Raw genomic sequence first — 12245 nt, forward strand, 5'->3', positions numbered from 1 at the left:
GGGACCGCCAGAGAGAATGCGTGAAAGGGAACGGAGAGAGACTGACCAAAAATAAAACGTCATCAGTCGGGCCTCCGCGCCGCCACGCACCATCGGCTGTGAGGCGTCAGTGTATTTCCTTGTACCACACTTTTAAACTAACTTTTAAACCGCAGTGTTGTTGTTGACGCTTTGAAAGTAGTTACGCCGCTTTTAACCGCACTTTACTCGCTGAAACTGGGCACCGCTTCCGTAGAACAAGAGCGAGCGAGACAGCAACTCGCGTGTGTGTGTGTGTGTGTGTGTGAGAGAGAGAGAGAGAGAGAGAGAGAGAGAGAGAGAGAGAGAGAGAGAGAGAGATGTGTGTGTGTGTGTGTGTGTGTGTGAAATGATTGCGAGACTCCTTCCGTCCTGCGGGTCGCATGACGAGGCAACGGAAATAGCGGCGAATCTGATTGTGGCCTTGGCGGCCTTGCCCTTCCGAGGGCCCGACCCGCTGCCCGACCCGCGGCCTGACCAGCCCGACCCAACGGGCCGGGTCGAGGCAGCCCCGAGGGCTCTGCCCGGCTCTGCCCGGCTCTGCCCGGCTCTGCCCGGCTCTGCCCCGAGGCAGCCGGCTGACAGTGTGTCGTGTGTTCGCAGCGCCGCACAGTCCGCGCCGCCAGAAGCTCAACCTGCGGATGAAGTCGCTGTCGCTGGACTCGCCCGAGTCGACGGAGCACGCGCGGCGCGGCCGGCCCGCCAACAGCCAGCACCACGGCGGCACCAGCAGCGCCGGCAGCGGGCCCCACGACCCGCACAGCGGGCCCCACAGCGGGCCGCACTCCAGCCACTCGTCCTCGTCCAGGCTGCAGTGTAGGCACCAGTCGCCGGCCGAGCGAACCGAGGAGGGGAGCGACTTTCGCGTTGAGAGAGCCTCTAACCTTACCTAACCTACCCCCCCCAAAAAAAAAAAGACGCTCTCGCCAAGTTTGCGTCTCGCGCTGTGCCGATCTCTCGATTTACTTTCGAGTATTCGCCCAACAAACACAAGGAGGTCAGTGGACAGTCCGCGCGACCTTACAGTGCCTAAAACGCTCCAGTTTGATGAAATTTTGACCGTACACACTGAATGTGATGGGACGTTTCTGTCCCATGAATGATGCAATTTCAAGAACATTCATCGGCAATATTGTTTTGTGTAGACCAGGTGATACAAAATTGTTCAATGAAATAGCAAATTGCAACAGGCGTCGGGCAAATGTATCATCTGGTGAACACAAAATTGCATCGCCGACGGAGGTGCTTAAAATTGCATCATTTGTGGAACAAAAAGAAGTCAATAGCAATTAATGTGAGCTTCTCGTGTTTGTTCACCCAAAAAAAAATGACTTCTTGGATCAAAAGCTTTTCTTCGTTTTTGCAAAAAAATTTCTTAATGTATTTTTTTTCTTGAATGAAGAAAATTTTTCTTGTGTCAGACTTTTTTCTCACAAAAACCAAGAATATCAAAAATTTAGAAACCATTGTTCTGGGTGTTGTTTGGGTACTGGCAAAAGGGGAACCTGAGTTGTTGATACAATATCGGCTGTAAAACGAGATTTGCGGGTTAAAATTTCTCCGAAATAATTTTTTTGAGAGCTTAAGGTGGGTAGGTCATTCATCATTGTTGCGAAGATGATTTTTGTTATTATTATTTTCTGCTCTGTCGACGCTCTTCTTGTAAGACGCCTCCTCCTCGGGTGCATCGCTGGGTGACGTTTTTCTCTTCAATCTCTTTGCGACTCTCTTGCATGTGCAAGCGCAGCAATCTCTCTTTGAGCAAATTAATTCTTCTTCTTTCTCTTCCTCTTTTTCTTCTTCTTCTTTCTCTTCTTCTTCATAGTTACAAGTGGAAAATTTTAGTTGAATCATTTTTGTTTTTCAGCGCGATAAGCGCGAGGATGTATTTCAGTTTGATTATAACCACGCTACGCGGAGAAGCAAGTCGAAGTTCATATCCGTTAATGCATCTCTTGTCATGCTGAACAATTTCACACGCTGGATGTTTATGGATTTCGCGAGACTGACCAAGTTTGATCAATCTTTTTTCACTCAAACCGCGAACTGAACTGAACAGAACTGTTGTTCTGCCCTCACATCGTCATTTAACAATCTTCCTGCTGTTTAAAAAGCAAAATGAAAAACAAAGCTCCTTGCAGCTTGTTGCTGGATATCTCAGCTCTGCTTGTACCAGCATGTGTACTTCTTTACCTCCTCTTGCTTTACTCGCGTAGGCGCGTGTGTGTGTGTGCTACACTGTGCTCCACCGTGTCGTGCACGCCTGTCTTTCTCGTTACCGTGTTTTCTGCACCCGTTTGACTGGATTTCCTTCTTTGCAGCCCATTCGTACGCCGATTTCTCTAAGCCTACACCTTTCAGTACGTAACGTTCCACTAGAAAGGGTAGACCGTTACAGTAGCGAGAGACTTAGCATTTTGGTGTCGTTTTCCTTTGAATTGTTAGCTGGATGGCTTCGGCGTCCGCTGAGTCCCCGCTCAAATCAAGGAATGTACATTCTTGCTGCGACGCACGGGCGTGCCTGGGGGGGGGTCTCCCCCTCCCCGTCGCTTTATCTTTCTCTCTCTTGCTATCTCGGGGACACCCTCTCCGAGTCTCTCGGAAAGTGGTTTTGGTTTGAATTCCATTAAAGTTGCTACCAGCTCGGTAACTAACCCCGTTGGCCATTTGTTTTAGGCTACCCTTCACATCTACAAGAGTCGTCCTTTCGATTGTGGTCTTTAGGCCGCCGGAGAGCCGTTTACCTGCAGCATGGCCGCTCTTGGTCAAGTACGATGATCCTCCGTTCTTAGTAATGCCGCTAAGTGGTTATGGTTCCTGTCTGGTAACGGTGCGCTACTCCGCGACACCTCCCTAGGGAATGCTGGTGACGGGAGCCACTCCGTAGACCGGATTGGCCTTAGCTTCTCTGGCCAGTCTTGAGACGGCCGCCTCTCGAACCCAGTGTGCCCATTTTCAACCCCTCTGGCCCCCGGGGCTCGCCGACTGAACTTGTCCCAGCTTGCCCCGCCCGTCTCGATCGAGATCTCGGTGGTGGGATCGAACCAAAATCAGTTGGACTGCGGTCGAAGCGCAGAGCAGAGCTCGCACGCAGTAGCGCGTCCCATGCCACCACTCTGCGAAAGAGCTTCTGCCCCATGCAACCTCTCCTACGGAAGAGCTCCGAAACATGCCCCACATGCATTGGTTGCTTTCTAGTTGTACATTTTGAAGGCTGAAGCACGAACCAAGTGATCCCGGTAGCATTCACGGTACAGGTTGACTACTCCAGGAGCCCTTTAACGACCTTCACTCCCCGGAAGGGCGGTGGTGTGGGTTGTAATTTGACAGGTAGGAGTTGCTGCTACACTGCGGCACGTCTTTCACTGGCCGTGCCCGGCCGTACGTAGCGGAGTGTCCTTTCCTCTTCCGCACACTTTTCTGTTTCCTGCTTACCCCACACTGCATGAATTCGTTCTGTCACCGTTACTCGGAATCTCTAGTGTAGTTTCACGTGTGTAGGCAGCCCCGCGGAGTTTGGCAAGCGATTCTAGAGACGCAAGAATCTTTTTAGAACACGCTCCTTCCTGGGCATGCCGAGCTCAACGATTACGGGTTGTTTCAAGCCCGCTCTCCACTCTAAAGTCCTTACAATAAAACGGTCAGAGTCACTGATGATTAATAGAATACATACGTCGTACGAGAAAATATATCACCTTATAATGAATCAACGCATAATGCGATAAAATCTGCCGCTTTTCACCTAGACAAATTTACGTGATACCCCGATGTAACCTTGTAACTTTAAACGTACCTTGCTTAGGCAGATTATCGTATTACTTACAAAAACAGTTGTAAGGAATTTAACACGTGGATTTGTCCCTGAGCGCCAGCGAAGGGCGGGCAGGCAGGCCCGCAAAGCAGGTCTGTGTTGCGGGCTTGCCTGCCTTAGCGCCTGTGACACGCTGGGTAGGCAATCCCGCAGGGCAGGAAAGTGTTGCGGGCTTGCCTACCTTCACGCGAGGTAGGCGGCCCGCACAGCAGGTCTGTGTTGCGGGCTTGCCTACCTCCCTTGAGAATGGTGTGCGAGGAACTCATAATTGTTCTCGACTCGACCGTTCGCGCTGCAAACGGCGGAGCGTTTGAACGTCGGTTTGCCTTGTCCCCGCAGCGCCGTCAAGCCCCGGCCACACGCGCCGGCACCTGTCCGCCCGCAACATGCGCATGAGCTCGGTGGAGCTGCCGGACGACAACGACAAGTCCCAGTCGTCGGCGTCCACGTCGCCCTGCCCCAGCCCGGTAAGGGACTCGCGCGTTCCCGGCCAGGTAAGGCATCCGCGAACCCCAACCGCGGCGAACCGCGGCGAACCGCCTGCCGCACAGTGGGCCAGAAGACCGGTGGAGGCGGTCAAAATCACGGACACGTTTTGAGCTCCAGAATGGGACTCGAACCGAACGTGTCACTCCAACAGTGGATTTCTCTTCGAACGAGGAATCCATTGGTGGGGTCACACGTCCGCTTCGAGTCCCGTTTAGCAACTCTGGAGCTCAAAACGCGTCCAGAGTTTTGGCCGCCGGTGCCGTTCTTCTGACCCACTGTGTGCCGGCCTCACGGTGACGCGCGCCCCGCAGCTTGATGACCCGCCGTGTGTTCGTTGCAGAAACGCCTGCTGCCGACCAACCTGTACGTCGTGCTGTTCAACTTCAAGGCTAGGCACCAGGACGAGCTGGACCTCAAGTTAGTAGCACTCTTTCCACAGTCATTTTTATGATGCTATTCTCCTTGAGACCGCGTGCCCTTGACGGCGTACACTTGACGACGTGCCCTTGACGACCTGTCCTTGACGACGTGTCCTTGACGACGTGCCCTTGACGACGTGTCCTTGACGGCGTGCCTCTGTCGCCAGGGCGGGCTACAAGGTGACGGTCATCGACTCGACGGACCTGGACTGGTGGAAGGGCAAGTGCCTGGGCCGCTTCGGCTTCTTCCCCTCCAAGTACGTGACCAAGCTGCAGCCGGGCGAGCGGCCCCTCCAAGTGACGCACAACCTGCAGGTCGCCGACGGCGAGGAAGGACTCACCCTCCTCAGGGACCAGATAGTGATTCAGGTAATGACTCACTTACAAAGTTGCTGTTTTTTGTTGTTTTTTCCGGGTCGTGTCATGTGATGCTCGTTTGGCTGCAGGTGGGGGAAGAGCTCGACGGAATGGTGATGATTAGAAGCGGCGACAATCGGCAGGGCGTGTGTCCCCTCAAGTTCCTCCAAGAGGTATGACCGACGCCGGCGGGCAGGGCCTCTGTTGGCCAGGGCCAATGGCAGCCGCAGTCGCAGCAGCAGTCGCAGCAGCGGCCCGCGGCCAGCCACGCCATCATCGTGTCCAACCCTGACGGCACCGTGTTCCGGGTGCCGCGCCCCAACCCGTCCCCGGGCCCGGCCCCGGCCTTGGTGCCCCCGCCCCTGGCCCCGCGCCGGTTCCCGGCCCCGCCCGCCTTCAACCTCAACGAGTGCTGGTCACAGCGCCCTGACCCCGCCTCCCCGGCCCTTAGGGCCGCCCCCGCCAAGTTCACCTTCATCCCTTGCGTGACGACGCTGGACTGGACTCCGCCCAGACGCGTCGTCCCACCTCCCCTCTCCCTGCCGCTGCGCCCACCGTCACCACCGTCACCACCCCCTCGGTCGCCGCCCTCCACTCCCCTGGACGCCCTCAACAACAACCTGCCGTCCACGGCCACCACCACCACCACCACCACCACCACTACAACTACCCCCAGCGGCGGCAACATCAACAACATCCTCTACAACAACAATCACAACAACGACCGCAACAACAACAGCAACTACAATAATAATAGTAATAATAATAACAACATCAACAACATCAACAACAACAATAACAACAACGCGACCGCAGCCACGTCGCCGACCTCCGCGAGGACGCCGGCCTCCGCGAAGACATCAACCTCCGTGAGGACGCCGACCTCCGCGAAGACACCGACCTCCTCGAGGACCCCGGCATCCGCGAAAACGTCGACTTCCGCGAAGACGCCGACCTCCGCGAAAACGTCGACATCCGCGAAGACGCCGACCTCCGCGAAGTCGCCGACCTCCGGGAAGTCGCCGACCTCCGGGAAGGCGCCGAACTCCGCGAAATCGCCGACCTCCGCGAAGTCACCGAACTCCACAAAGGTGGCGACCTCCGGAAAGGCGACGACCTCCGCGAGGACGTCGACTTCCGCGAAGACTCCAGCCTCTGCAAGGACGCCGACCTCCACCAAAACGCCGACCTCTGCGACGACGCCGACCTCCACGACAACGCCGACTTCCGCGTCGACGCCAACCTCCGCGACAACGCCGACCTCCGCGACGACGCCGACCTCCGCGACAACACCGACTTCCGCGACGACGCCGACCTCCGCGGCGGCGAAGCCGTTGCCAGCGGCCGCGGCACCAGCGCGGAAAAGCGTCAAGCGCGGCCTGCGCAGCCTGCTGAGCCCCACGTCGTCCGGCCCCATGCCGTTCGCATACACGCGCACCTTCGAGGTGAACGCCGACGTCGACCTGCCGTTCAACGACAACTACCTCTGGGGCGCCAACAACAACGGCGCGGAGTCGGAGTACGTCCTGACGGTGCACGGCTGGAAGCCGCGCGGGCAGCAGCCGCAGGGCGCCGTGGTGCTAAGCCCCGGTGAGTACCCGTACAGGTTCCCGTCGCGCTCACACCGCAACAGCGACGCCAACGAGGACTCGCTGGCGCGGCCGCTGTTGACGCGCACGCGCTCCGGCAGCGCGGGCAGCACGGACCCGTCGCCCACGGCCACGACCCCGCCCACCAACACCATGAACACCATGACGGCGGTGACGGCCTCCATCGCGCCGCCGCCCGCCGCGCAGCGCATCGGGCACCGGCGCCTCAACTCCACGTCCAGCTCGCGCACCGAGTCCGACATCTCCTCGGCATCCGGCTTCCACCGCGCCGCCGCCGCTGCTGCCGCGGCCAAGGCCAAGGCCAAGGCCCAGGCTGGCGCGGACGGGGCGGCTGGCGGTGGCGTGGCGGCGGTGGCGGCCGCGGCCGCGCAGTACACCTCCATGGCGCGCCCGCTCGGCATCCCCAGCCTGTCCTCCGCCGGAAGCGCCGCCTTCAACCGCAGCTGGCAGCTGCTCAGCGGCGTCAACCCGTTCGGCGGCCCCGTCAGCCCCATGAACCCCATGGGGCCCTGGGACTGCACTTCCCAGACGCGGCCCCTGCTCGTCCTGGTCAAAGGGAACAGCCCCAGCCACGCCATGGGGCCAGGCATGCCGGCTGGCATAGCTCACCCCGGCCCCGTCGGCTACCAGTGCTACCCTTGAAGCACACTTGAAGTTTAAGTTTCCGTAGGTTTGTTAGGCTGCGCGAAGGGGCGCCGCAAGGGTGTGCCCGTCACATGAGGGACCATGATGTGCCCGCAGAGGCACTGTTTGTGTGTGGATTTGGGGTGGTGGTAGATTAAATTATACTTCCATTGCAATCCATTTCTCTATTGTTCTTATTCATGATTTTAAGTGTGTATATATGTTTTAAGTGCGCCTAGGCAAGAGGGAATGAACTTCCTCATCGATGTCCAGCCTACCATTAAACAAATACTTAATTTTAACTGGGCAATGAAATGGAGTAAAAGTGAAACTTGGATTAGTTTTAATATGCATTGTTAGCTTTGCATCTCTCATGAAGCATGTGCCGCGTGCTCTGCACAGCTAGCTGCTGTGTGCTTTCCCTCGTGCATTGATTTGCAAGGATGTACAAAGTACAGCTCCCGAATGGCTGAATTTGCTGCAGGAAAATTGGAATTGTATTTTTATTTAAGTTTAACAAGAGACGGTGGTTTGTAAAATAAAAGTTCTCAGTAATTTGTATGTTTCTGACCAGACTCAGAAGTCCAATTGTGCTGGCCACAATTTATTTACAGCAACTAATGCGTTTATTTAAAGTACTTGCGACCATTTTACAGCATGTGATACTTCCTAACATCTGTATACGTTATGCACGCATTGGTTGTGTATTTCGATTGTGCATTTAGCTATTTGGCACAGATATTTGCGGGTCATTATTTATTTTTGTGGAAAATAAGGAACAGAAGAGGCTTGATAAGGGTGTCTGCTGTCTATTTTTAAAATTGGACTGAATGTATTCTATCTAATGCGTTTTGATCCTGGATGAGCTTTTTACTCATGACTTAACAAGTCAGTAAAAATTTTAAATATGATTTGACTGCTTAGTACTACTAATGTGAATCATAAAGCAGTGCAATTTGCTTTCCTATTTTTGTGGTTAAGCATTTAAATGAAAAGTATGAATTTCTTGTGGATCGAGATAAAAGTTCTTTTAATCTATTTCAAATTTTGCACCATGCTTCCCTCTCAAATTGACATGTTGTGTAAAGACTTTCAGTTTAAACTTCGTTTTTTTCCATGTACCTTCCCCCTTGTTATCTAAGGCTTCTGATATTGTACAGAAGCAAGCCCGCCAGAACGTCATGCTTCTTTCCTCGTATCTGTGATAGTGTTTGCTGTGAACATTTTTCCTCTTCTTTGTATAACATAAATTTGTGGTGATTTTAAGTGACCCACAAATAAGCTTGACGGTCCTTGCAATCCCTCAGCACATCTTTCAGAATTTATTCCCTATTCAGGATGTGCCAACAAATACACCTTTTTCCATTGTTTCTTCCCCTTCCTTAATATTTTGGTTGGCTCCAGCGCTGTTTCTCAAGAAGCCAACAGTCCAATTTTGTTTTAAATTTTTGAATGAATATTCCTTTTAGGTAAACAAGAAGCTGCATAAGCATTAAGCATCCCAATGAAACATCCCATTAGGCACTCAAATTCAGTTTTGTGTCTGAAAGGTGACCGTCCCAGTTCACATATCTTATACAAACAGCGGAACTGGCTTCCTTATTGTGATTTTTTTAACGGCAAGTGTGTCATGAACTGTGTTGATTGCATCTTCAACATGGTTTTCCTTAAGGTTTTAAGATTATAGGATTATGCACTCTGGTAAAGAATTGCGGAAGAGATGTGAGGGAACTGTGAATTTATCTGTCAAAATGCACATTTTTCTTGTTATTTTAAGAGAGCATTAGAGAGAAAGGGAGGGACACACAGACAGTGTCTGAGAGTGAATGAACCCTTGATAAGCACAACTGAACTTGAATTTGATCTATGGTTTTATAGTTCAATTCATTTCCACATTAAATAATTTCTCATGATTTATCAGTTAGCTTTGCAGCAATTAAATTTGCTTGGATTCAAATATGATTTCTCATGTTCCTGATCGAAGAACATTTCGTGAGCCTTTACAAAACAAGGTAAAATTAATTTGAAGTTAGCACAACGTAGTTAGTTTGATGCCATTGAGTGTTAGTAAACTAAATTCTTTGGTGATGTTACATTCCTTTATTGTCCTACTCTAAACCAGGAAGGTATAATGTCCAATTCCTTTTTTTTTGTAAATAAGTTATTCATAATACTATTGAACCAAAAAATGTGAGTTGCTAAAGATAAATATTGGACCTAAATTATGACTATTTTTGTGATACATCTAAGTGCTATTTTCCAAGGTTTTGAATCATTTCTATTTGTTCACCCTGCCAATTATACAGAGTGATATCATTTTTTGAAAAAGAAATTAAGAGGAAAGAAAGGGTGCAGTGAACCTATTGTAGTGAGGTGATGTTAGATTTTACCTTCAAAACCGACACTAGTTACTGAAAGAAAAGAGAAAAGTCCCAACTAAAATTTAGGTATATTAGTTGTCAAATGCATTTTCTGTTAACTGTGTAGCTTTTAGTAGCATGTAAGGAACTGTTTGAATTTAGGGCACCAATGACACAGTCAGTGTGGAAATTGGAAGAAACATTTCAAGAATTTTCTGGCTGCAGGGCTCATATGACAGTAGATAAACAAATTTAGTGATGGATTTCCTGAAAGTAACGCCCATCTTTTGGTTTTGAATTATTTGAATAGGTATAGGTAGAAAATAACATGCTAATAAACAAAGTACAAGGACACAAATTAGCTATCCGTTGTGGCCTCTAATTGTTTAGCTACTGTTGACATTTACGAATATTTTTGACCATGACATGCAATGGTTTGATGGTTAAAGGCGAGGTGAGAAGGATTTTGCCGAATGTATGAATAAAAAACTTTAACGTGAGGAGGACAAAAATATTCTAGTATCTTAAAAAATAGGAAAAAGTTGCACATGAATTTCAATTACCAACTCTGTTTGGTGATGACAAATCAACACTAAAAATTATTATCACCCTTAAAAAAAAATTGTAAGCACTGTTTATATTGAGTGATCCAATAAAGAAGATTTTCAGAAACACCTTGTTAACAAAACATTTTAAGTCACCTGCCTTCTTTTCCACTGCATCAAAAAGGACATACATACCATGAAAAGGTTCACTCATGACAACACCCTAGTCTTCAGTGCTGATTTCTCGAGCTGGTTGAAAAGCAGCTATAAGACTGCTCAGCTGAATGTCCTCACTAGTTCCAGACACAAGCCTTCTTTCAATATCAGACATCTTAATCAACAAATGAACAAGAACATCTGAGGGGAGCTCAATACGGTGAACATAAACATGAACTTCAGTCAAAATGTCATGCAAGGCCAAGCCTTTTGCCAGTTTGAGCTCAGTAATTTTTTTAAAAGTGGAGGTGAAGTTATCATTCAAAAGCCATTTAACAATATTGGTTATGTCACTTTTAAGGGGATGACCGACACATGTGTAAACATTGTCCTCGGTTACCTCACCATAAGCCATGTGAGTGCTTTGCAGAACATTCAAAACCTTGCGCATATCACCCTGACCCAGAGTAATGAGGGCCTTTGCACCATCTTCAGTTATGTTGACCCTAAAAAGAGAAAATCAAGGTTGTTATTTGGGTTGGTGACATTGCATGGAAAGCAAAGAAAATCATCTTACTTTTCTTCATCCACAACATGCTGGAGTCTTGGGAGAATTTGGTTTGAGTCAAGAGGCCCAAATCGGAATCTGGTACATCTTGACTGAAGAGCAGGTATAATTTTACTGAGGTAGTTACAAATGATACAGAAACGCACATTATCTGTAAACTTTTCAATGACTGGAAATTTAAAAAAAAAGAATAAACAGTAAGTATACATTGATTGTACTGTTTCTACTGGTAACCAATGATCAATGTACTTACTTCTTCTAAGTGCATTTTGGGCATCATTTGTCATGGCATCAGCTTCATCAAGAATGATTAATTTGAAGCCTTTATTGAATATGGTTCGAGTACTAGCGAAGCTCAAAATCTGTCCCCGCACAATACCAATACCTCTGTCATCTGAAGCATTCAACTCCAACACCTTGGGAAAAAATAATTCATGATCTTTAAAGGCCTTCAAATGGTAATCAAACTGCAAAGGATGTTATCAGGAGATCATTGCTGTACCATCGATGAAAATTGGGCGGGTGTGTAAAGTTGTTTGGCACAAGCAAGAATGGTTGATGTCTTTCCCGTACCAGGTGGTCCATAGAATAGTAAATGTGGCAATTGGTCCTCTTTGATGAACCTGTTGACTGCAGATACAAAATAGTAATAATGAACTTCTAGGAAAACTTAAATGCAAAATTTGAAATGAAAGACCACAGCAACTAACTTGTGTTAATAATATCGTCATGAGATATCAACTCATCCAATTTGTTTGGACGGTATTTCTCCACCCTGCAAAGGAAGAGGAAAGATACATTAGTGAAATGACGGATACAACCTTTATTCCTTTCTGGGGAAAGAGCAACTAAAAATAGAGTGAAAACACCTCTTCCGGCACAGAGGTTAACTTACCATGGAAGGTTGACAGATTTACCCTTGCCACCAGACATACCAGCTATGGTTGAAGGCATGGGACTTGTGGAAACCTGTCAGAGGTTTTGATGGGAAAAAATTTTCAATTGAAAAATTAACTTTTTCAAGCAAACGAAGAGTTCAAGAACAAAGATACTCCAACAACAACACAGGCAGCGGGGCGCCAAAGTTTGCGATATGTGTACCAAACTCATTCGTCACATTTTTTTCTCGAAAATTTTGTACGAACAGCAGATAGGAAACATTTTGACAGAGAGATCAAAGAAAATCAAATTTCAAATAGAAAGATGAGCATGGTTGACGATGACCTCCAAAGCGTGTGTTTCCAATGTGGCTGTTCGTATTCTTTGTTTACGTCGTATGTTGGTCATC

At 49.3% G+C, this 12245-nt stretch overlaps 3 protein-coding genes across 8 annotated transcripts in view; 2 read left to right on the forward strand and 1 right to left on the reverse strand.

Moving 5' to 3' along the window:
* The window catches only part of LOC117644382, a 98636-nt gene extending 93314 nt beyond the window's left edge, over positions 1–5322 (forward strand). For 2 of the 6 annotated variants that reach the window (XM_034383786.1, XM_034383789.1), the window contains 7 exons: positions 622–834; positions 2340–2378; positions 2695–2787; positions 4169–4323; positions 4659–4735; positions 4905–5106; positions 5184–5322. In XM_034383786.1, the coding sequence (XP_034239677.1) occupies positions 622–834; positions 2340–2378; positions 2695–2787; positions 4169–4323; positions 4659–4735; positions 4905–5106; positions 5184–5273 (869 nt within the window). In that variant the 3' untranslated portion in view covers positions 5274–5322. The remainder of the gene's footprint in view (positions 1–621; positions 835–2339; positions 2379–2694; positions 2788–4168; positions 4324–4658; positions 4736–4904; positions 5107–5183) is intronic. The other 4 variants (XM_034383787.1, XM_034383790.1, XM_034383788.1 and 1 more) reach the window with 4 other exon arrangements.
* LOC117644696 (mucin-5AC-like) lies at positions 5289–7346 on the forward strand (the record flags this gene model as incomplete). Its single annotated transcript, XM_034384310.1, has 2 exons — positions 5289–6937; positions 7148–7346. Coding segments are annotated over 2 exons (1848 nt in total), but the record flags the coding sequence as incomplete, so codon positions are not given.
* A 1648-nt stretch (positions 7347–8994) lies between these two features.
* On the reverse strand, positions 8995–12219 carry LOC117644305 (replication factor C subunit 5). Its single transcript, XM_034383645.1, has 6 exons — positions 11853–12219; positions 11668–11732; positions 11460–11587; positions 11211–11373; positions 10967–11126; positions 8995–10895 (listed from the first exon to the last, which is right to left on the reverse strand). The coding sequence occupies exons 1-6, from the start codon at positions 11909–11911 to the stop codon at positions 10457–10459; spliced, it is 1014 nt and encodes a 337-aa protein (XP_034239536.1). The 5' UTR covers positions 11912–12219; the 3' UTR covers positions 8995–10456.
* Positions 12220–12245: the final 26 nt, after the last annotated feature.

Source organism: Thrips palmi, unplaced genomic scaffold, assembly GCF_012932325.1.
Source record: "Thrips palmi isolate BJ-2018 unplaced genomic scaffold, TpBJ-2018v1 HiC_scaffold_18, whole genome shotgun sequence".
Lineage (NCBI taxonomy): Eukaryota > Metazoa > Arthropoda > Insecta > Thysanoptera > Thripidae > Thrips > Thrips palmi.